The 23,015-nt window shown below is 38.5% G+C and overlaps 1 protein-coding gene across 1 annotated transcript in view; it reads right to left on the bottom strand.

Moving 5' to 3' along the window:
* Positions 1–23,015, bottom strand: part of CACNA2D4 (calcium voltage-gated channel auxiliary subunit alpha2delta 4) — a 182,620-nt gene that overhangs the window by 6,204 nt on the left and 153,401 nt on the right. The window contains exons 33-35 of the mRNA XM_074195336.1: positions 14,125–14,177; positions 13,533–13,588; positions 11,037–11,057 (exon numbers count right to left, since the gene is read on the bottom strand). Of these exons, the coding sequence (XP_074051437.1) occupies positions 11,037–11,057; positions 13,533–13,588; positions 14,125–14,177 (130 nt within the window). The remainder of the gene's footprint in view (positions 1–11,036; positions 11,058–13,532; positions 13,589–14,124; positions 14,178–23,015) is intronic.

The following is a 23,015-nucleotide window of genomic DNA, read 5'->3' as shown; positions in this document are numbered from 1 at the left end:
AAGAAATTCTGAATGGCTAAGTTTTCTTTTCCTGTACCAGCACTGCATGCAAAGCAGGGGGGAAAATGGGTCTTTGCCCCAAAGTAATGATATCTTTGAAGGAATAGTCTGCTTCCTCCTTAAAACAATTGCCAATCCAAAGTCTTTCAGAGGTGGGCAGTTTGACCCTTCCCCACCCTGACTTCTGGGCTGCAGTGCACCCCTCTCCCCAACAAATCTGTCTCAAGTGCAGTTTCAGTTCATTTTGTTTCTATCAATAAGGAATAGCTCTTCTATCTGTAGTGTGAATCTTCCTGAGGATTCTATTTTTAGGGTTTCCCTTCCTCTTGTCTGAGAGATAATGTTAACACTATTCCTTTGCTAATTGTTTTCATTGTAATCCAGAATTTGATTTTTTAAATATACGATCTGCTGTCTTGGAACAAATGGAAAATCAGATGACTCTAGAGCCTGAGCTGATTGAGAAACACAATTTGCTGAAAAATCGACTATTGAATCCAGTAATCTTACGAGTATTCCAGAATAGGATAAAAAGTGGGCTGTATATATAAATTGAAGGAGTTGGAGTAAATAATCTTTAAAGTTCCTTCCAGTTAACTATAAGGTAGTGGCCAAGGGGATTTTTTTCAGTTATGGGTTGGTTTAGGTAAGCATTAACACCCCTTTGACTCCTAATTCTGCGATGGTGATTCTTTGGTTTTATGAAAAGAGGTGAAAGCAGAATGGAGTGGGCTGAGAACTGGACCAGTAGGTGGCAGGGGAGAATTATCAGAGGAGGTATATCCCCACCATGATGCTCAGGCTGCTTTTCAGGAACAACCCATCACATTCTATTCCACAGGGTTCCCTTGAATTAGGGACAGACAGACAGCGACATACATACAGTGATCATCTTCCTCAAGCAACCCTGTAAATCAACACTTGCCCACACGCAGAAAAAAAAAATGAAAATGTTGATATTCTCTTAACTTCTCTTTTGTGCCTTATCATAGTTCAGGCCTGAGCTTGAATGCTCTCAGAACTTGTTGTTGAGCTATTTTTCAGACCTGTTCAACTCTTGGTGACTTCATATATGTGGGGTTTTCTTGCCTGAGATGCTGGAGTGGTTTTGCCATTTCCTTCTCCAGCACATTTTTATAGATGAGGAAACTGAGGCAAATGGGGTTAGATGATTTGCTCTCTGGGCTGTCTCTGCCAGAACTCTAGTGAAATTAAGTATTTGAGGTCAGATTTGAACTCAGGAAGATTTGTTTTCCTGATTTCAGACCTGTCGCTTTATCCATTGCACCATTTAACTTACCATGCTAGAAAGGCTTTTTTTAAATATGTGTCTTTTCAGGGACCAGCTTGTTTTTAAAGTGCTTATTTCAGAGAAATTGTGAATTCTCAAATTTATCATTACCACTGTTATCTTATTCTTTTTTAAAAAATTGAGTTCAGATAGAAATAGCAAGTATGTTATTTTTAAAAATTGAGTTCATATAGAAATAGTACAAATATGAATTACTATTATTTTTATATATTTTAGCCATCTATAGAATCACATAAAGAAAATTAAATGTAAAGGTAGCATGGGGCTTGGAGTTATAAAGAACTGAGTTAAAATCCTGCCTCAGACAGACATTATCTGTGATTCTGGGCATGTTGTCTGTCTCAGTTTCTTCATTTGTAAATTGAGGAGTATAATAGCATCTATCTCATATAAGGCTATTGTAAAAATCAAATAAGTTCACATCTGCATCACGTTGCAAACCTCAGAGCACTAGCTGGCTGCTATTCATTTGGATTTAATTTTCAACATGATGACATCTACTAAAAGCATTGTTCTTCATTTTTATACATCTTTATTAATTCTGAACATTTGTACAAAAAGATTAAGTTTTGGAGAGGTATTAATTGTTCTTTGTTTCTTCCATTAAACTTTTATTTCAAGTTGGCAATCAGAGCCAAATGACATGGGGTCAGTTTTCTCTTTGATGGTCTTATGCAAGGTATTTTTAAGTATCATCTTCATCTATATTAGATCAGTTTCCCTCCAGATTCAAGTTGAAAGCCTTTATTTTCTATTCTTACTTCTCTACCCCCATATTGGAACTAATTCCTGAAGGGTCAGGGAGAGATTTAAGAATGTATTTCTGGTAGATCTAATCTTCTCAATTCAAGTAGACAAGGGAGTTGTCATGGATCTTAAGTTGCCTGGTGGAATTTCTTGATGCAATGGGTGCTTTTGAATATTTTGTAAGAGACCGAAGCAACATTGGCAGTGGCAACAATCCCCTGACAAGGAACTGTGGGTAAGGAGAACTGGAGATGGGAGGGATGGTAGCGCCAATTCGAACTCTTACAGGAATCTTGCAGTATGAGTCCTAGGACTAGAGAAGAAGCAGATTTTGATTTCAGAACCTAGCCTTTGCCAATGAGGCAAAGAACTTAGACTTAAGCTTCTAAACCTAGCCTTTAAAAATTGAGAAAGCTGAATTTTAAAAGTTCATCTTGACAGAGCCAAGCAGAGAGAAGCCAGGAATTTTCTGGGTTTCCCTTAGAAGCAACATTAATCAAACCTCTAATTGAATTTTAGAGTGATGGAACCCACAAAAGAGCAGAGAAGAGCAAGGTTCATCTGGGAGCGAGAGTGTATCCAGGGAAGGGAATGGGGTGAGTGGGGATCAACAGGAGGTTCTCAGTTATGGGAGAAAGCTCCAATGGAGGCCTTTGGAGTCCTGGCTCTGCAGGTCAATGGCATAGCAGGTCAACTGGGAGAACTCCAGAGCAGGTGCCCCAGACCCCCATTCAGCCTACGCAACTGGACTAGATGGCCTAGTATTCCCAATCTGGAAGGCCTAGCCCAGTGAACAAGCCACTAGAGTTCTGGTACAGACAGCCCAGAGAGCAAGCCCTAGGCATTTCCAACATAGATAGACCAAGGAGTGATGTGATCAGCTGGCATTCCCAAAGAGAACAGTCCAGAGGACAAACTACTAGCATTCCAGTAGTCCACCACAGGCAGTCTAGAGAGCAAACTCCCTGAGGTTCCCAATGCCAATGGGCCCAAGTCAATGAGCAGGGCTCTCAACAATTCTGCAACCTCCCCCAACACAAGAACCTTGAGAAAGTGCCCAGTAACAAAACTCAAAATGAGTAATAAAGCTCAGAGAAAAACTGGGTCTATAGAAAATTACCTTGTAGATAAGGATGGGCAAAATGCCATCTAAAAAGAGGATGGCAGAAAAAGCACTACATGTGAAAATACAGAAGAGAATGAGAATTATTCTTCAGCCCCAGGACTTCCTGGAAGAGCTCTAAAAGTATTCTAAAAATCAAATAGAAGAATTGGGAAAAGAAATGCAAGAGAAATTCAACATTTTGAAAAAGGAAGCACATAAATTGATAGAAAATAACAAATCTTGTAAAACTACAATTGGGCAAATGAAAAATAAAGTGGATTAAATGGAAAAGGAGATGTAAAAGCTAAATGAGGAAAATAATTCCTTGAAGAAGAACTGAGAAAATTGTGGGAAGGTTGTACTTTCTCCCCTTCTCCCTCTCAATTCTGTCCAAAAGGAGAGATGTTTCAATTTTAACTTTCCTTAAAACTAGATAATTGTTATTGTCAAAGTATTTTAAAGTTGGGTATCTCTGAATAAAGATTAAGGCAATCTTACTACTTTGGGATCTTGATTGTTTTTAATTATGTACAGAGAATGCCAATGGGGATTGAGGGGAGGGGAGCTGTATATACTAGTTACTGACTTGAATATACCAGATGTTAAATAAGTCAAGGTTCTAGGCCCATTCGAGTGATTAGACTTCAGAATCTGTTCTGGTAGCCTGACAAGATGAGATTGATTCATTAATAACACATATTTAGAAAAACTCTAAAATTACAGAAAAGGATTTCATATAGATTCAAGTTTTCTTTTGCCCTAGGATAAATGGTTTATAATTGTGAGGTTTGGTTGATATGAATAGAGGAACTCTAGAGAATACCTTCAGCCTCTGATGTAAAGAGAAAAGAAGTGGAGAGATTGATGACCAAAGGAAAGGTCACATCCCTGAACCAACCCAATAGAAAGAAAGAGACCTTTTTGGAGAGAAATCAGCACATCCTCTCTCTTTGAGGGAAGGGATGTTTAAAAATGAAAAAGGTCAAGTGCTTGGCCTGCTAGTCATCTACTTCACAGCAACATCTACTAGTTATACTTTTATTAAGAACAGTGCACTTATTAAGTCCAAGTAATATCTTAATGCATTGAAGGTTGAGATGAAGCAGCTCTTTAATGTGCTTTTTCAGTGATGACATTAACTTGATCTTTCTATGCATATCAATTACTTAGTATGAGATTTTGGCAAGATTCCCCTCTTTGACTCAAAAGATTCAGTTGTAATTCAGGAGCCAATAAATAATAGACTGGGTTGAATACACTATGGATCATAGTGGGCTAAAGTTGTTTCCCTGGAAGATGCAACATTTTATATATTTTGTTTGTAACAGTATCCTGCTGATGGCATATTTTATTTAATTTTTTATTAAAGATTTTATTTATTTTTGAGTTTTACAATTTTCCCCCTAATCCTACTTCCCTCCCCCCACCCCCCACAGAAAGCAATTTGTCAGTCTTTACATTGTTTCCATGTTGTACATTGATCCAAATTGAGTGTGATGAGAGAGAAATCATATCCTTAAGGAAGAAACATAATGTATAAGAGGTAACAAGATCAGACAATAAGATATCAGCTTTTTTTTAAAAAAAAATTAAAGGAAATAGTCCTTGGACTTTGTACAAACTCCATGGTTCTTTCTCTGGATACAGATGGTATTCTCCATTGCAGACAGCCCAAAATTGTCCCTGATTGTTGCACTGATGGAATGAGCAAGTCCATCAAGCCCATTGTTGCTGTTAGGATGTATAGTGTCTTCTGGTTCTGCTCATCTCACTCAGCATCAGTTCACTGATGGCATATTTTAAATAGAGACTAGTTTTCCATGTAGATATCAAGTACTTTAGTATAGTTTTTTTTAGGTTTTTGTTTTTTTTTTTGCAAGGCAAATGGGGTTAAGTGGCTTTCCCAAGGCCACACAGCTAGGTAATTATTAAGTGTCTGAGACCGGATTTGAACCCAGGTACTCCTGACTCCAGGGCTGGCGCTTTATCTACCGCGCCACCTAGCCACCCCTTTAGTATAGTTTTAATTTCTAACTTTGCTTGGGTTTATTTTATGTATTTGCAAACCATTCATTTGAAATTTAGTCAAAGGCTTTGATGATTAACAAGGATAATATAACTGAGTGCTTTTTGGCTGGCCTATTAAATAGCAAATCAGCAAATTGATAAAGATTTGCTTCCTGGGCAACATGGGAGCAATGATCAACCGTGACAAGAATTGTGGAGTTTGAACAAAGACCAAGGACTATTAACTTTAATTTAGAAAAAAAAAAACTGATATATTATTATCTGATCTTGCTAACTCTTATACTTTATGTTTCTTCCTTAAGGATATGATTTCTCTCTCATCACATTCAATTTGGATCAATGTATATCATGGAAACAATGTAAAGACTGGCAAATTGCCTTCTGTGGGGAGTGGGGGGAGGGAAGTAAGATTAGGGGAAAATTTGTAAAACTCACAATAAATAAAATCTTTAAGTACAAAAAAAAATATTTGCTTCCTGAGGCAGCTAGATGGCACAGTGGATAGAGCACCAGCCCGAAATCTGGCCTCAGGCACTTAATAATTACCTAGATGTGTGACCTTGGGCAAGTCACTTAACTCCACTGCCTTGAAAAAACGAAAAAAAATCCAGTTGCTTCCCCTAGAACTTTTTTTTGGCATACCCTTTGGCCCCTCAACCATTACTAAAGTGTTTATAGATTTGAGTGATTTAAACTGTGAATGCTTTGTATAAAGTATATGACTATTTTGTTAAGTTGTTTTGGGAATGTACCACTCTTCATGACCCCATTTAAAATTGTCTTGACATGGATAATGCAATAGTTTGTCATTTCCTTCTCCAGTTAATTTTACTGTTAAGAAAACTGAGACAAACAGGATTAAGTGACTTGTCCAGGGACACATAGATTTTAACTCAAGAGGACTTATCTTCCTGACTTCAGGCATGATGCTCTATCATCTGTGTCACTTAGCTGCCCTCACATAAACATTTAATTGCCTAAATTTTAATATGTCTCTGATGTTCTCATCTTTCAGTAATAAATATATAATGTTTTCATATATGATGCCTGTTATAAAGGTGAGAACAAATTTACACCAGAGATAAAATTAGTAAAATGCTTTGCTAATAGTTCACATACAACTGTGAACTATCTGAAGCAATCAATGATTACAATCTTACTGGACCCTCCAATTTTTAGTTCTTCAGAAAAGCTAGCATTGATTTAAATAATCTATCATTCATTATGTAACTTTATGCAAACTTTTTGTTTCACATTTTATTAAGATTGAGCTTGTATTGTTTTGTACTTGTCTTGATTTATATATATATGACTAGAAAATTTCCATATCCTCCTTTTTTTTCATATTTTTTGTTTTGTTTTGTTTTTGCAAAACAATGGGGTTAAGTGACTTGCCCAAGGTCCACACAGCTAGATAATTAAGCGTCTGAGATCGGTTTTGAACTCAGGTTTTCTTGACTCCAGGGCCGGTGCTCTATCCACTGTGCCACCTAGCTGCCCCCATAGGTTCTCTCTCCCTTCTAATTTATTTGCTTCCCAAGTTTCTATAGTATAGTTTTTGATTACCACTTAACTATGTGTTGCTCTTTGGGCTGTTTGACTACATATATCACTTTAACCTTTTGGCTTTAACTTTTAATGATTTATAAAGATTTCAAGAATTTCTGGTATACTTTTGTATTCTGAATTCTATTCTGCATATTTCTTCTTTGTTGCCTTTATTTGGGTGATATGGTGTTCAGGTTTTCTATTACACATACCAGCTTGATATTAATTTCATTTTCCAATGTCTTTCTGTAGCTTTTAAGAGTTTTCTAAAAATACTTCTGCCATGATATTATTTGACACCTGTCTTTAAGGCTATTCCTAGAGAGCTAACTTTTTTCTCATGATTCTTCCCATGTCAACAGCATATACTATTATGTGTAAGTGATGAAATTTGTTTTATACTTGCTGTCAAATATGGTTGGAATATGATTTTGCTCATGATGATTATTGTAGTTAGCTATTTTTTAAAAAAATTACTCTCTTTTGCTATAGTTAATCTAGTAACTGAATTTGTGCCATTAAACTCAAAAAGGATTTTTTTTTGAAATTCTAGTCCAAATACGTCCACCTTCTTTAAAAATAATTTAAGTCTAACAATTATTTTCATTTATTATTAGATTTTCTGGAACAGAAGTATAGATTTTCAAAGGCATTTGTTTAGATTTTTCCTTCTTTAATCAATTCTTCAATTTCTATTTATTTCATCTAATCTGATTTTAGGAATGAAAATATTTCTTGCAATTATCTCACAATACATTATTATGTAATTTGTAGCTTAGTATATTATTGACAAAAATTAGTATGAATTCTTTGCCTCTAATTGGTAAGATCAGGGTTTGCTTGTCTTTTTTGATATAGTATCAGAATTTTAAGAAAAAAAAACTATTCATACCTTCAATTAATTTCCTTCATACTAGTGATTTGCCCATATTAGTGGACTTCAGTCATGCTGTCCTGAGGTACTTCTAACAATTGGAATATTAGTATTTCTGTTTTGTTATGATTTTTCTTGCTTCTTTGTGATCGCCACTCACTCCAATATCAAGCTAATTATCAAAAACTATGCAATCTATCTTTCTCTTATATTCATAGGAATATGACCCCATCAGAGATGGTAATCTAATCAATAATATTACCAGTGCCCAGATGAACATTTAAGAATTTTTGCAAAGCCTTCCCAGTTGTGGTAGTTGACCTTAGGGCACATCACCCTGGCTCATGATATTTTCTTAATTTGCCATTCTTAACATAGATATTGGATTGGATTTTGACAGGGTTGTTATTATTATGGTTATTGGAATAATGGTGATACCCTTTTGCATTTGTACAACCCCTTACTTTCTTCAGTATCCTTTTTATCTTTAATCTCAATTTATCTTCATTGCATATCTAAGATAAACATTTTACTGAAAGGGAAGCATGAGCTTCCTTTTTTAGAGGTTAAACTATATCTTTAAGGTTAGCTGACAGTGTTAGATCTCCTAATAACCAGGCCAGGCTCTTTCCAATAAAACCATGAACTCAAGAGATGATATCAAGGAGCAGTTATAAAAGTGCAAAATACTTCTATCAGCAGTAGGATAATAGTCTGATGGACAAGTGTAGAAATATAAATGAGTGTTCTCTATATAGATAAAATCAGAGGCCCAGAGAAAATAGTAATATCTAGAGATAATCCTAGATTCTCTCCTGTACCCACCCAGCACTTGATAATTCATAAACAATTGTTTCAGTAGACTTGGGAAGCATCAGGTTACATATGTTTCTTAGACCTGGGTTTTTTTTTTTTTTTTTTATTCTTCAACAGAGCCTAGTAACAGCATAGTAGGAAAAGGACTGGATTTGGAGACAAAAAACCTGTACATTGCTATCTATATGACTTTGGGAGAGTCACATCCTTTCTGAGTTGTTTCCTCATGTATTAAACAAAGGACTTAGAGTAGGTAAGCTTCTTACATTCCTTTCAGTTCTAAATCCATGATCTATGATACTGCCACCTACTAGCTAGCTCTGTAGGCAAACTGAAACTCTCTGGGCTTCCGTTTCTTCTATAAAATGAGGATAAGGAATTATATCTATTCTGCTTCATTCACTCAAACAATATTTTGAGAATTAAATTAGATAATGGTTATGTCAATGTTTTAAAGACTAGAAAGCATAATACAAATGTAAAGTATTATTACTAATACATATTCTCCATATAGTATAAAGCAAGGATGACCTTCCAGGAAGGAGTTATTAGGGGAAGCTTTGATGAGGAAATCAAAGTCTGAACAAGTTCATTGTCATTTTTGGTGTGCTGGTGGTGATGATATCTGACATTTACCCAGTGCTTTAAAGTATACTGCAAATTACTTTATAACTATGATTGTATTTCTGATCATAAACCCTGTAAGGGAGGTATTATGTATTATTATCCTTATTTTAAAGAGGAAGAAATTGAAGCTCAGAGAAATGGTGATATCCATGATTACACAGCTAATATGTGTCAGAGGAAGATCAGAAGCTAAGTCTTATTTCTAGTCCAGTGCTCCTTCTGCCTGTCTTGATAGTAGTGGTGAAGATGGTGATGATTGCAGAGGGAAAAAATGGAGTGATCTGGTCTTTTACTGTGATACAATGGAAAGAATAGTGAATTTGGAGACTAAAGAACTAGATTTTTACCTCTTGAGCTCTGCCTCTTCTTAACTGTGTATCCATGTGCAAATCATTTTATTTTTCCTGAGAGTCAGTTTTCCTATATGTTAAAAAATGGGGATAATAATACTGTATCAACCCAGGGAATTGCTACAATAGCCATAGGGTACCTTCCTGTTGGGAGCCAGGGTCTCTAAGCTGTTTGACACAGTCGCAGCAAGAAGACTCAAGGCAGTCACAGTGCCTGATGGAACAACATTTCCTTCTTCAATATATATATAGGGATTTCATGCATACCAGTATTTATAGGTTTATTATTGATTACAATATTTACTCACCCTAATACTGGAATGACTATAAAGGAAGGATTTCAGAAAAATTCCTTGAATAAAACAGATTGTAAACTCTGTCTAAATTTAACAGGACTGCCTCTCCCTGAGGCATACAAAGGCTTCAACATTATGAAATCTCTGGAAAACCCAGCACTGGGAATTCCAAGGAGATACCAGAATATATACAGGGAAAACAGATACAAGATGGGTCAGATAGAATTCCAGGGAAATTTATAGTTTTGCCCCCCTTACCATACACAGGAATATATGAAAAAGATGGTGAGAAAATAGTTAGTACAGGTGACTGATATGTGAACTCCAGCAGCCTTAGTTTCATGGGAAAGAATAAAAAAGTCACAGAAACTGTGGTTTCTACCAACAAGGCCAGAAAGAAAAATTGGTTATTGTAAGAGTTAATGGATGGGTGGACAAGCATAAAGACCTTCACTACAGACTGTTAAGGAAGTGTATTAAAAAACATTACCTACACAAAAAATATAAAAAACTTTCCATTAAAAGAATTGCTTAATTAATAACCCTAAATGAATTAACAATTATACAATGTAGTAATATATATGGTAACAGACAGGTTAAGGTCATCGTGGTCCGAGTAGGGATAAGAAATTAACTATATGATTATTAACTTAAACTTGTAATCACATGATTAAAACTTGTAACCATATGAACGATATGATTGATGATGAAAATCGTACACTCTCGTAACCAAGGAAATGACCTCAGCTTGCTTGCTTGCTTGCTTGAAACATACATGATTCTGAAACTATAAAAATAAATTCAAGCAGCTCACAGTCAGTCAACCTGCTCCTGCCTTTACCCACTTGTTGACTCAACTCATTTCGCCGACTCTATCCCTCCTATCTCAGGTTCCAAGAACCCTGTGGAGGCTGGACCCCCACACCTTCCAATCTGCTTAGGGTTGTGGTGCATTTGTATGATACCACTTAGAACTTCTTTGAATTCTAATGCCTTCCTTATTAACTTTTTCCTATTTATTCTGGATTGTTTATTTGCACCTTCTTTGTACCTATTGTTTTTTCCATTAGACAGTGAGCTCTTTGAGAGCAGGAACTGCCTTTTCCTTCTTTTTGCATTCCCAGTGCTTGCCAGGTACATGGTGGTACTTAATAAATGTTTTTTACTGAATGCCTCTCTACAGTTTGAGCTAAGGGCATTTTCATTTCCTGACATGATGTCCTGGAGGGGAGATGGGTAGGCTCTCTGAATAAGTAATATCCTAAAAAGAATTCATCTTTTCTTGCCCGATATGAGATATGCCTTTAGCATCTCATTAGTTGGTTTTACTTACAGTGATGGAAGATGGCTTTGGCTGCTCAGGTGGAGATGGAATCATGGAGGCACATTTCACAAGATGATGAACAGGAAGGAGAGCAAAGTCAGGAAGAATGAGGGTATCATGGGATGTAGTGATGACAGATTGCAGTGAAGTCCCGAAGTAGCAGAGGGATGATGTAATATAGAAAGGTGACAGGTTTAGGGGTTGGGAGGAAGGTATGGGAGAAGTCTGTGAGGGATATGATATAAAACATGGTTTGGTGGTCTCTGTAACTCATGGAATTCCACCTCAGTAAGTTATCAACAAACATTCCATTAACATCAAAGCAGAAAGCTTCTACTTCCATTTTTCCAATATTGATTTCTCCCCTGAATTCCAACACTTTAGGCTCAATATGTTCCAAACTGAACTTATCAATCCCTATGACCCATAAGGTCCCTCCAAAATTCATAATCCTCCCAACTTCCTTATTTCTACCATCATCCCACTTACCTGAGCCCAAAGCATTAATTTCTACTTCCTTAGATACTTGAAATTCATTCAGTTATCAAATTCTGTTAATTTTACCTTTAAAGTAAATCTAGGAGGTGGCTAGGTGGCACAGTGGATAGAACACTGACCCTGGAGTCATGAGTACCTGAGTTCAAATGTGGCCTCAGCTACTTAATAATTGCCTAGCTGTGTAACCTTGGGCAAGTCACTTAACTCCATTGCCTTGAATTAAATTTCTAAAAAAAGTAAATTTAGAATCTTTCCCCTTTCTTTTCTTTCTTTCTACTACCAGTGTCATCACCCTGGGGGGAGGTATAATTTATACTGGAGCTATGCAATATGCATATATACATACATGCATATATCTATATGAATATTATGGCATGACATGATAAAATGTAACATAACAATTCAGTAGATACTAACACATCAAAAGAGTCTGATGCTCCATATACACATACACAGGTATCTATGTGCATATATGTGCATATACACATGTGTGTATGTAGACATAGAAATATATGTGTATTGAGTATATCTCTATACATACATACATTAATACATCCATATTCCCCACTTCTGTCAAGAAGGGAGAAGTAAGCTCAAACTCTTTGAAAAAATGACTCTAGGGCAGCTAGGTGGCACAGTGGATAAAGCACTGGCCCTGGAGTCAGGAATACCTGGGTTCAAATCCGGCCTCAGACACTTAATAATTACCTAGCTGTGTGGCCTTGGGCAAGCCACTTAACCCCATTTACCTTGCAAAAAAAAAAACCTAAAAAAAAAGTGACTCTACTTCCCCAAGACCAAATCATTATTCATGTCATTCCATTCCTTGCCATTATATTTCAACCCTATTAGAAAAAACTGTTTCTCAGTGTTCTATGTTTTTTTTCTCATTTCTTACTTCTTTGACCTTTTTTTTTTTTAGCATTTATTGCCTTTTATCTCTCATGACTTTTGAGTTGCTTTGTTCTCTTGGCTCTCTTCCTTCTTTTCTAATTGTTTCTTCTCTTTCTCCTCTGTCAGCAACTGGATGTTCTCAAAGGTTCTGTTCTGTGTCTTTTTCCCTTCTTTTTCTCTATATACTTACTTCCTTGGCAATCTCATTACTCCCATGACTTCAATGATCACCTTTATACAGATTATTTCCAAATACATAATATATTTCCAATCTTTTCTTCTGTATTTCAGACTTGCATCTCCATCTACCTACAGGGCATCCCTGTCTGTTTGTATGTACCATTGGCAACGTGTCCAAAACCAAACTTAGAATCTTTCTTTGATTATAAGGAATTTATGTACAGGCTTTCATTACTATCTACTTATGTACAGGCTTTCATTACTATCTACTTGAGCCATTGCCATACTTCCCTAAGTATTCTTTAGGTCTTCATTCTCTTCCCCTTTTTATTTTTAATACCACTGCCAGTTTAATCTTTATGTACAGATTTAGTCATATCAGTAGTCTGCTGAAAAATCTTCAGTGAAAAAAATCTTAGCCTCTTGAGGAAAAATCATATTCCTTAGCCTGACATTTAAAGCCTTTTTTTTTTAAATTTGGCATTACCCTATTTTATAGCTCTATTTCACAGAAAATCTAACTCAAGTGTTATCTCTTCTAGGAAACCTTTCCTGACACTTTTTTGACCTCATATAGCATTGTTCAAAGCTTTTTAAAAAGACTTAGCATATGTGCTTTTTTTATCATAAATTTATGCATGTGTCATATCCCCTTACTGTGACCTTTTTGAAGGCAAGATCTTATGAAAACTTAAGATCTTCACTGTTTCCTAAAACAATATTCTGTCCAGAGTAGATGTTTATTTGTTGAGTTGGTTTTTTCTAACCATTATAACTCCAGTATCCAGCATTGCCCTCTTCTATGTAGATAATTAATAAATGTTTGTGGACTTTAACTGAAATTTAGGCATTTGATGCTGTTTCTGAAAAATGCCTGCAATTATCTTATCCTGGCTTGGTCTTCCCCAACCCTTGTAAGTGCTGTGTACTCACCCTCTGCCCTGCTCTCCCTCTGCCAGCAGCCCCATGTACCCCACTCTAAGAAGAACCTGAAAAAGAAATAGAGGAGTAATGTGTATGTGTGTGATGGAAATGGAGGTGGTAATGGGTAGAAGTTTTAGCTCTTTTCTCTCACCCTCTTTAAATGGAACAGTTTCTTTCTGCAACTTGCCAGGAGATATTGGGGTGGGGGGAGTCTCACCTGCTCCAGGGACAAGGAAGTAGACAACTGTATAACAAATACTCAAAGGCCAGTAGCCTGTCTTTGTCTCCTTGTTTCCTTGATCACTCAAAGGTCTGCCCCTATGTTGACTAAAATCTAAGTTACAGCAATGTATAGTGTTGCTTGGTTACCTATTTAGGACTTCAGCAAAGCAGCTATTTTGGACACTGAGCATATTGAGGGATGTTATCTATATATCTGATTCCCATATAACTGGGCTTTCTCCTCCCCTCTCTGTGTTATTAATGAGAGTGCCCTCTATAGAGATAGAATTCCCAGGAAAGGGTCCCCATTGTGATCCCAACCTAGTATAAAACCCCCCTCCCTTGCCCCCAAATAATTCCTTCAGACACCCACACTCACATGAAGAGTTCATTCATCAGCCATTTGGCAGCAGTCACAATCGAATAGATGGGCTAGAACAGTAGAGTGCATCATTAAGATCCAAGGCCAGATTCCCCCTTAGCCTCTAGACCTTAACAGTCAAAGTACCCCAAAGAATGTGTCTTAAGTAATAAGAAAATTACCTAAAACCCCACCATTTCAGTTTCTGCTTTACTCAACATCACTCCACTACATTTGAGGAGGCAGAATGATGTAATAAAAGGAGCGCTGGGTGGGGAGACAAGAAACCTGGATTTAAGTTCCTGCATTACTACTCTCTAGTTGTTTGGACTTGAACTAAAATCTCATAGATAAAATGCTGGTTGTGGTAGAGTGCAGAATAAAAGAGAATGGATTAGATGGCCTTTTAAGGTCTTTTTCAACATTATTGAGTCTTCTGAGTAATTCCTATAATAGGTTAGATACTTGTAGGAAGTTAGGCAACTTTCCTTATTGACCATTAATTGGAAGTTCTAGGGATTCCAGTTATTGCTACTGAAGACTGGGGACTTTTGGTTGGTTTTACATTACCAGAAAAGGGTTGGGAAGCAGAGTTTAGAGCAAGGAAGAGATAAATGGACTGGAGAATACTGATTCAAGAGAAAAGAACCAAGGGCTTAGGAGACATCTCTGATCTGAATCATTGAACTTTTTTTTAAAATCATGGTATCTTTATTCTTTATTTTTTCTCCAATTACATGTAAAGATAATTTTTCAACACTCATTTTTGGTAAGATATTGAGTTCCACATCTTTTTCCCTTCCTCTCTTCCCTTCCCCCTCTCTTTGCAGTGAGTAATCTGATATAAGATATACTATAAGATATAAGATATACATATTGCAATATTAATTAGAATCAATGAGTCTTTTATGGAGCAATGTGGTCAGAGAAGCTCAAGATAGTATCTAAAGTATTAAGTAGTAAGAGAAGAGTTGGATAAATGACTTTAATTAGATTTAAAAACCTTGCTGAGTAATTGTTTTCCTGCTTAAGGCCTTCAAAGAGCAACTGTTTGCATTAAGACTTGGCAGGAATCTGGAAATGGCTAATCCAACAGCTCATCATGAGCTATTATTCCATCACAAAAAAGGTTGGAAACCCAAGATAAATAAATTAGTTAATCAGTTACATCTTGACTCTGTTGCCTCTCAGAACAATGAAGAGGATTGGCCAATAGCAATTGACTTAGGTATAAGAGCTACCAAAATGACAAAAACTGGAGAGGTTCTTGTTTCCAGCAAGTATGGAGTGATGTAAGGGATGTACCATTTTGATCTTTTTGTTAGAGCAACACTCTCTCTTGGGGACACTATCAGCTCTCATAGATTTAATTTTCTCTGTCTCTGTCTTTTTCTGCCTTTCTCTTTTTTGAGAGTAGATCTCCCTATCTTTTTCAGGCTGGAAATGCAGCTCACAGGCCAGATGTCTGACCTGTTCCATTTCAAATGTGGGCCAGTTTTCCCCTTCCAGGGGATTCCATTTGGTGTTAGACTTAGTATGGGCACCAATTCACCCATTCTAGCTCAGAGCTCAAGAGATCCATAAGCCTTAGTTTTCCTCTAATAGCAGAGATTATAGACATGCCCACATCTGTTTTTAATTTGATACTTATTTCTATATAGATGACTTCTTTTTTTTTTTAGGTTTTTTTTTTTTTTTGCAAGGCAAATGGGGTTAAGTGGCTTGCCCAAGGCCACACAGGTAGGTAATTATTAAGTGTCTGAGACTGGATTTGAACCCAGGTACTCCTGACTCCAGGGCCAGTGCTTTATCCACTGTGCCACCTAGCCGCCCCTATAGATGACTTCTAACTCTTTTCAGTCTTTTCTCCTGAGCACCAGTCTTTTTTTTTTTTAACCAACTGCTTATTGAAGTTTTCAAACTGGATGTCCCATAAATATCTCAAACTCAACAGATCCAAAACAGAATTCATTGTATTTTTCTGCAAACCAACTTCTTTTCTCAAATTCTCCATTTCTGACACAGATACCACTATTATTCCAGTTTCCCAGGTATGAAACCTCTGTTATTCTTTACTCCTCTCAAGACAAATCCATTCAGTTACCAAATAGCATCATTCTACCTCCACAACATCTCTCACATTTGACTTGTGTTCTACTCATACTTTTGACTAGGCCTCCATCACATCTCACCTGAATTACTGCAGTAACCTCCTAACTGATTTTCCTTCAAGTGATTACCTCCTAATCCATGTTCTGTGCCGTCAGAATGATTTTCTTAAAATGTAGATCTGACCATATAAACTTCCCTGGTGCCTCTAGGATAAAACATAAATTCTTTTGGCTTTTAAAGCCTTTCACAATCCGAGTTCATTTACCTTACTTTCTTTCATCTTATCTTTCCACAAACTAGGTTCATCCTTTCTCCCCGGCCACTCCAATTCCAACTCCTCTTTTATTGTTGTCTTCTTATTATTATAAAGTAAGCACCTCAAGAGCAAGGATTGTCTTTCTTGCTTATGTTTATGTCTCAAATTGCCAACATTTACTGGATGATGGAGCTCAAGAAAAACATCTGTTTCACTGAATAATCTAAAGCCTTTGTATGAATCACAGCAAAATATGGCAAGTCCTTGAAAATATGGGAATTCCAGATCATCTTACTAGTCTCCTGAGAAACCTGTATGTGGGTCAAGAAGCAACTATTAGAACCAAACACAGAATAACTGACTGGTTTAAGATTGCAAAAGGAGCATGACAAGGCTTTATATTGTCAGCTTATTTATTTAACTTATATGCAGAGTGCATCATGAGAAATGTCAGATTGGATAAATCAAAAGCTGGAATTTAGGTTGCCAGGAGAAATATCAACAATCTTAAATATGCAGATATTTATCTGATGGTAGAAAATGAAGAATTAAGAAACCTCTTGATGAGGGTGAAAGAGTTTAAAAGCTGGCTTGAAGCTTAACATCAAAAACAAAACAAAAAACTATGATCATGAAAATTATTCTCATCACTCCCTGGATAATAAAGGGAGAAGAAATTGAAGCAGTATTAATTTTTATAATCTGGAACTCAAAGATTACTGTAGATGGAGATTGCAGTCATGAAATTAAAAGATACTTGCTCCTTGGAAGGAAAACTGTTTTCGTTTTGTCTTTTGTTTTTGAAAAGGACCAATGATATCATTAAGTGATATCTTGACTTATGTGTAAACTGTATTTAAGTAAGTTAAAGTTGTTAACTTCATTCTCTTCGAGAGTCACCGAAGTCCAGTGGCAAGACAAAAATCAGGATGACTGGCAATGATGGTCTGTGATACAGTGGATGACCTTAGCATCCTTAATGTCTGCTATAGCTGCCTTTATGACCATTGGAGTAAATTGTTCTCATCTGCCCATTGCCCTCCAGGGAAAGTCTTCACATGGGGGTAGACAACCCCCCAACTTCCTGGTGGGTTTGAGACTTGTCAGTTTACCCAAAACCTGGTTTAGCATATCTGCCAAGACAGTTTACTATGGTGTGACCAATGTGCATGCACAGCTTCTTGGAGCCACCAGTGAGAGTTGAGTGCCAAGTGGACACCAAAAGTGAGGAGCAGCACTGAAAAGGGCTTGGCAAGCAATCACTCACACCAGAGGTTCTAGACGTCCTTGAACACCTGCAAATCTTGGCTGCTTACTAAGAAAGTAGAGATATTACCTTGCTGTCAAAGGTCTGTATAGCTAAATGGTTTTTCCAGTAGCAATGTATGACTGTGAGAGTTGAATTGTAAGGAAAGCTGAGTGCTGCAGAAGTGATACTTTTGAATTGTGCTGCTAGAGAAGATTTTAGAGAGTCCTTGGACAGCACAGAGATTAAATCAGTCAATACTTAAAGAATTTAATTCATACTAGTCATTGGAAGGTCAAATACTGAAGCTAAAGTATAAAAATGACCATATAATGAGAAGACAGGACTCATTGGAAAAGACCAAGATGTTGGGAAAGATTGAAGGCCAGAGAGGAAGGGAATAGCAGAGGATAACAAATGGATAGATACTATAGAAGCACAAACAATCTTGGACAGACTTTGGGTTATAGTGGAGGAGAGAAAGACCTGGTGTGCTACCCTTTGCAAAGACTTGGACATGACTAAATGACTAAACAACAGCAGCCCTTAGCACAGTATTCAACCCATAGCAAGCTTTTAATAAATGCTCTAACTTCTCCTTATACTTAGGTTCCCACAAACACTGCTTCAGTCAAACTGGCTTTGTTGCAGTTCTTCACACATAACACATCATCTCCCTCTTGGTGCCTTTGTACTAGTTGTTTCCCAAATCTGGAATGTTCTCTCTCATCTCTGCCTTTTAAAAACTTGAAATTTCTTTGAAGACTCAGTTCAACAACTACTTTCTAGGGAAATCCACAACTCTATGGCACCTTATGGTCCTAATTTAGAGACATGCCTAAAGCCTGAGAAAGTGAAGTGACTTTCCCAGATTAGAGGTTGGACTTGAATGTAAGTTTTCCTAACTTTTAGCCTCTGCACCAACTCTTCTGCTGTTTTTCTCATAGAATGAGGGACCTCGAGGTAGGTAGTTTTCTTGTGAGTATGCCTGCCTGACACATCTGCCTTGATGTGATCTTTCTTCGAGGCTGATATGAAGAAAGCCTTTCTAGGGTATTAGGAAATAATGGGGTCTTGTTTAGAGCAGGAAAAAAAGTGTCTTTGTGTGTGTGTGTGTGTGTGTGTGTGTGTGTGTGTGTGTGAGAGAGAGAGAGAGAGAGAGAGAGAGAGAGAGAGAGAGAGAGAGAGAGAGAGAGAGAGAGAAAGTGAATCTGAGTGGCAGGAAAGCTAATGTTAGAAAAGATGATCCAGAGGAGCAAGTAAAGAAGGACCTCAGAGTGCTAGAGGCAGCTCTCTGGGATGGCCCTTGGTCTTGGAGGAAGTAGCTTCTGGAGTGCTACCAATACAGATGAGACCCCAGAGTTGGGAAGAGGAGCTGGGGTGGGCAGCAATAGCAAACTTGAGGACCCCTGCCCTCTTTGGGGGAGGAACCAGAAGGATCCCAGGAAGGACTGTTGCATTAAGGAATCTTTGGCCAAGAGACTGAAGATTTCAGTTTGTTTTACATTCATTTTAAGTTCTATTTACATTTTCTGTCTTAAAGTTGTTGCCATTCCCCAACTGACAAATGGTCAAAGGATATGCAGAGGCAATTTACAGATGAGGAAATCAAAGTGATCCATAGTCATATGAAAAATTGCTTGAAATCATTATTAATTAGAGAAATGCAAATTGAAACATCTCTGAGGTACCACCTCACACCTCTCAGACTGGCCAATATGACCAGAAAGGATAATGATCATTATTGAAAGGGATGTGGGAAACTAATACATTATAGGAGTTGTGAACTCATCCAGCCTTTCTGGAGAGCAATTTGGAATTATGCCCAAAGAGCAACAAAAATGTGCATACCCTTTGATCCAGCAATACTGCTACTGGGTCTATACCCTGAAGAGATGATGAAAGAGGGTAAAAATATTCATAGCAGCCCTGTTTGTGGAGGCAAAGAATTGGGAATTAAGTAAATGTCCTTATTTTGGGGAATGGCTCAGCAAACTGTGGTGTATGTATGTCATGAACACTATTGTTCTATTAGAAACCAGGAGGGACGGGATTTCAGGGAAGCCTGGAGGGATTTGCATGAACTGATGCTGAGTGAGATGAGCAGAACCAGAAAAACACTGTACACTCTAACAGCAACATGGGGGTGATGTTCAACCTTGATGGACTCGCTCATTCCATCAGTGCAACAAGCAGGCACAATTTTGGGCCGTCTGCTATGGAGAATATCATCTGTATCCAGAGAAAGAATTGTGGAGTTTAAACAAAGACCAAAGACTATTACCTTTAATTAAAAAATAAACATTATCTTATTATGTAATTCTGCTATCACTTATACTTTATTTTTCCTTTAAGGATATTATTTCTCTCTCATCACATTCAGCTTAGATCAGTGCTCACTATGGGAATGATGTAAAGACTGACAGCCTGCCTTGGGGGGAGGGAAGCGAGATTAGGGGAAAAACTGTAAAATTCAAAATGAATAAAATCTTTTTTATTAAAAAAAAAAGTTGTTGGGCAGCCAGGTGGCGCAGTGGATAGAGCACGGGCCTGGAGTCAGGAGGACCTGGGTTCAAATCCGGTCTCAGACACTTGATAATTCCCTAGCTGTGTGGCCTTGGGCAAGCCACTGAACCCCATTTGCCTTGCAAAAACTTTAAAAAAAAAGAAACAAAGAAAGAAAAAGAAAAATACATTCCCCCCCAGGTGGAGTATCTTAGATCTGATGCATTAAAGAGGGAGCGAGAGGGGGCTACGGGAAGCGCCAGGCCCCGGATGGGCGCCCGCAGGGCCCCTCCCCCACGACCCGGCGCGAAGCCTCCCTGGCCCCGCGGGGCTGGGTGACTGGGGAAGGGGCTCTGCAGCGGCAACGGGAGGGGCGAGGGGCGAGGGGCGCCGGCGCGGCGGGGAAGCTCCGTGGGGGAAGTGGAGCGGACTGGAGGCCGGAGGGCGCCAGGGGGCCTCGGTCCCGGCGGCCGCCACGCAAGCCGCGAGGGGGCGCGGCGGCCCCAGGCTCGGCCTTCCGGCTTCCTGGCGGCATCTCCCACGCGCGAGCGGAAGTCGCCGGGAGCGCGCCCGGGCCCCTCTAGCGGCCCGGTCCTCCGGCGACTCTACGGCCGCGCCGGACCACAGCTGTGGGGGCGGCGGCGCCCCCTGGTGGCCGGCCCGCACGGAGCTGCGGCCCAGCCTCGAGCGTCAGCGCCCCGCCGCAGCGGGAAGTTTGGGACCTTGCCCCCATGGACGTGACCTCACCCCCCATGACCCGTGACCTCGCTAAGGTCAGGGGCGATCTCATTCTTGTCTTTCTGCATCTAACTTGGCGCTTGGAATGCAGCTAAGTGGCGCAGAGGGCATTGGAGACCAGAGCTCAGTTCTATAGGGTTGGTTTTTTATTTACAAGGCAATGGGGTTAAGTGGCTTGCCCAAGGCCACACAGCTAGGTGATTATCAAATGTCTGAGACCGGATTTGAACTCAGGTCCTCCTGACTCCAGGGCTGGTGCTCCATCCTCTGTGCCACCTAGCCGCCCCTAGAGTTCAATTCTTGCCTTAGCAGGAACCAACTCTGCCACATAGGCAATTCAGTCAGTTTATCGCAGCCTCAGTTTCCTCATCTGTAAAGGGACAGTTTTTAGATGTTGACAGTGGACTCAGTGGCTTTAAAGATACCTTCTAGCCCTAAAATTATCATCCTATTAAATAGTTGTCATGATAGAGAACTTTGGGAAGAGTCTGGTTGAGGTTCAAAGGGGAGAAAAAGTAGTTCCTATTGCCCTAAATTTAGGGTAGAAACCTGCCCAAGACAGTGAAAGCTTTCAAAAATGAAATTCTGAAGGAAGAACCCGAAAATAATATAAATAAAGAAAAGGGGAGCATTATCTAAAGGGATCAACATTAAAACAGGAAACTCCACATTTGTTGTTTGTTCAGTTATGTCTGACTCTCCCCGACCCCATCTGGAGTTTTCTTGGCAAAGATACTGGAATGGTTTGGCATTTCCTTCTCCAGCTTATTTTACAGATAAGGGAACTAAGGCAAAGAATATTGTGTGATTTGTTCCAGGTCAGACATCTAGTAAATTTCTGAGGTCACTTTTGAACTCAGAAAAATGATCCCAGCACTCTATCCAGTGAACCACTTAATTTCTCCAGCAGACATATTAAAAAGATTAAAACATTAGAGAATGGAAAGTGATATGACATAGTAGAGAGAAACTTTGGAGACAGGGAGATCTGGTTTCCTGTTCTGATAAAACTACTATTAGTGCTTCAGTAAGCTTAGAACATAGGAGCATTTAGGAAAGGTATTGATTGCTAATAGTAGCTTCATCAAGAAAAGTTTTGTGTCAGACTAACCTCACTTCATTTTCTGACAATGTTAGGAAAATACCTCAGACAGAGTAAACTTTGATTTCAGTAAAACATTTGAAAAAGTTTCTTGTGTTCTCTATGTGGATGAGATAGTGTGCTGTAGCCTAGATATAGTACTGTTAGATGAATTTAGAATTAATTGGTTGGATGACAGAAATGGAAGACATCATCTCATAACTAAGATCCCTGGTAGATTGTCCTGAAGGAGTACCTCAATAGAAAATAAGTCCCAACTGCATTTCCAGCCAAATATCTTAAAACACAGTATGCCCAGAACCAGACTCCTTTTCTTTCCCCATCTCAATTTCCCCATTACTGTGGCGGGCAACATCATCTTCCTAGTTATTATCCTCAACTCCTCATTCTTCCCTTCTCCCCTTATATTCAATCCTATCCCTGTCCTGTCATTTCTACCTTGGTAACATTTCAAGTTAGACTTAGACTCATAACTTTGCCTCACTTTAATCCAATTCAGAAGCAAGTCAAAACTTTACTCTCATGATGTCATTGGTCCTTTTCAAGAATGAAGTACAATGAACATTTCATATATGTGCCCTTCCTTTTTGACACTACCACCACCCTAGTGCAAGCCCTTCTCACCTCACACCTGATATCTCCTTGCCTCAAATCTCTCCCCACTCCTGTCCAACCTCAACTCTGTTGTCAAATTGATCTTCCTAAAGTTCAAGTCAAGTATAAAATCTTCTGTTTGGCTTTCAAAGTCCTACATAATCTCGACCCTCCTACCTTTCCAGTCTTTTCACACCTTACTCTCTCCCCACTCTCTCTCAATTCTGCTACCACTAACCTTCTGTCTGTTCCTCACTTCCAACATTCCATCTCCTGATGGAGTTTATTTCCCATTTGTCCTGCTTGTTTGTTCTTGGCTTTTTGCCTGCTTTTCTGCTCCATAGATCCTGAGCTCC

Source organism: Macrotis lagotis, chromosome 7, assembly GCF_037893015.1.
Source record: "Macrotis lagotis isolate mMagLag1 chromosome 7, bilby.v1.9.chrom.fasta, whole genome shotgun sequence".
NCBI classification, from domain to species: Eukaryota; Metazoa; Chordata; class Mammalia; order Peramelemorphia; family Peramelidae; genus Macrotis; species Macrotis lagotis.
This window is presented reverse-complemented; position numbering and strand designations above follow the sequence as displayed.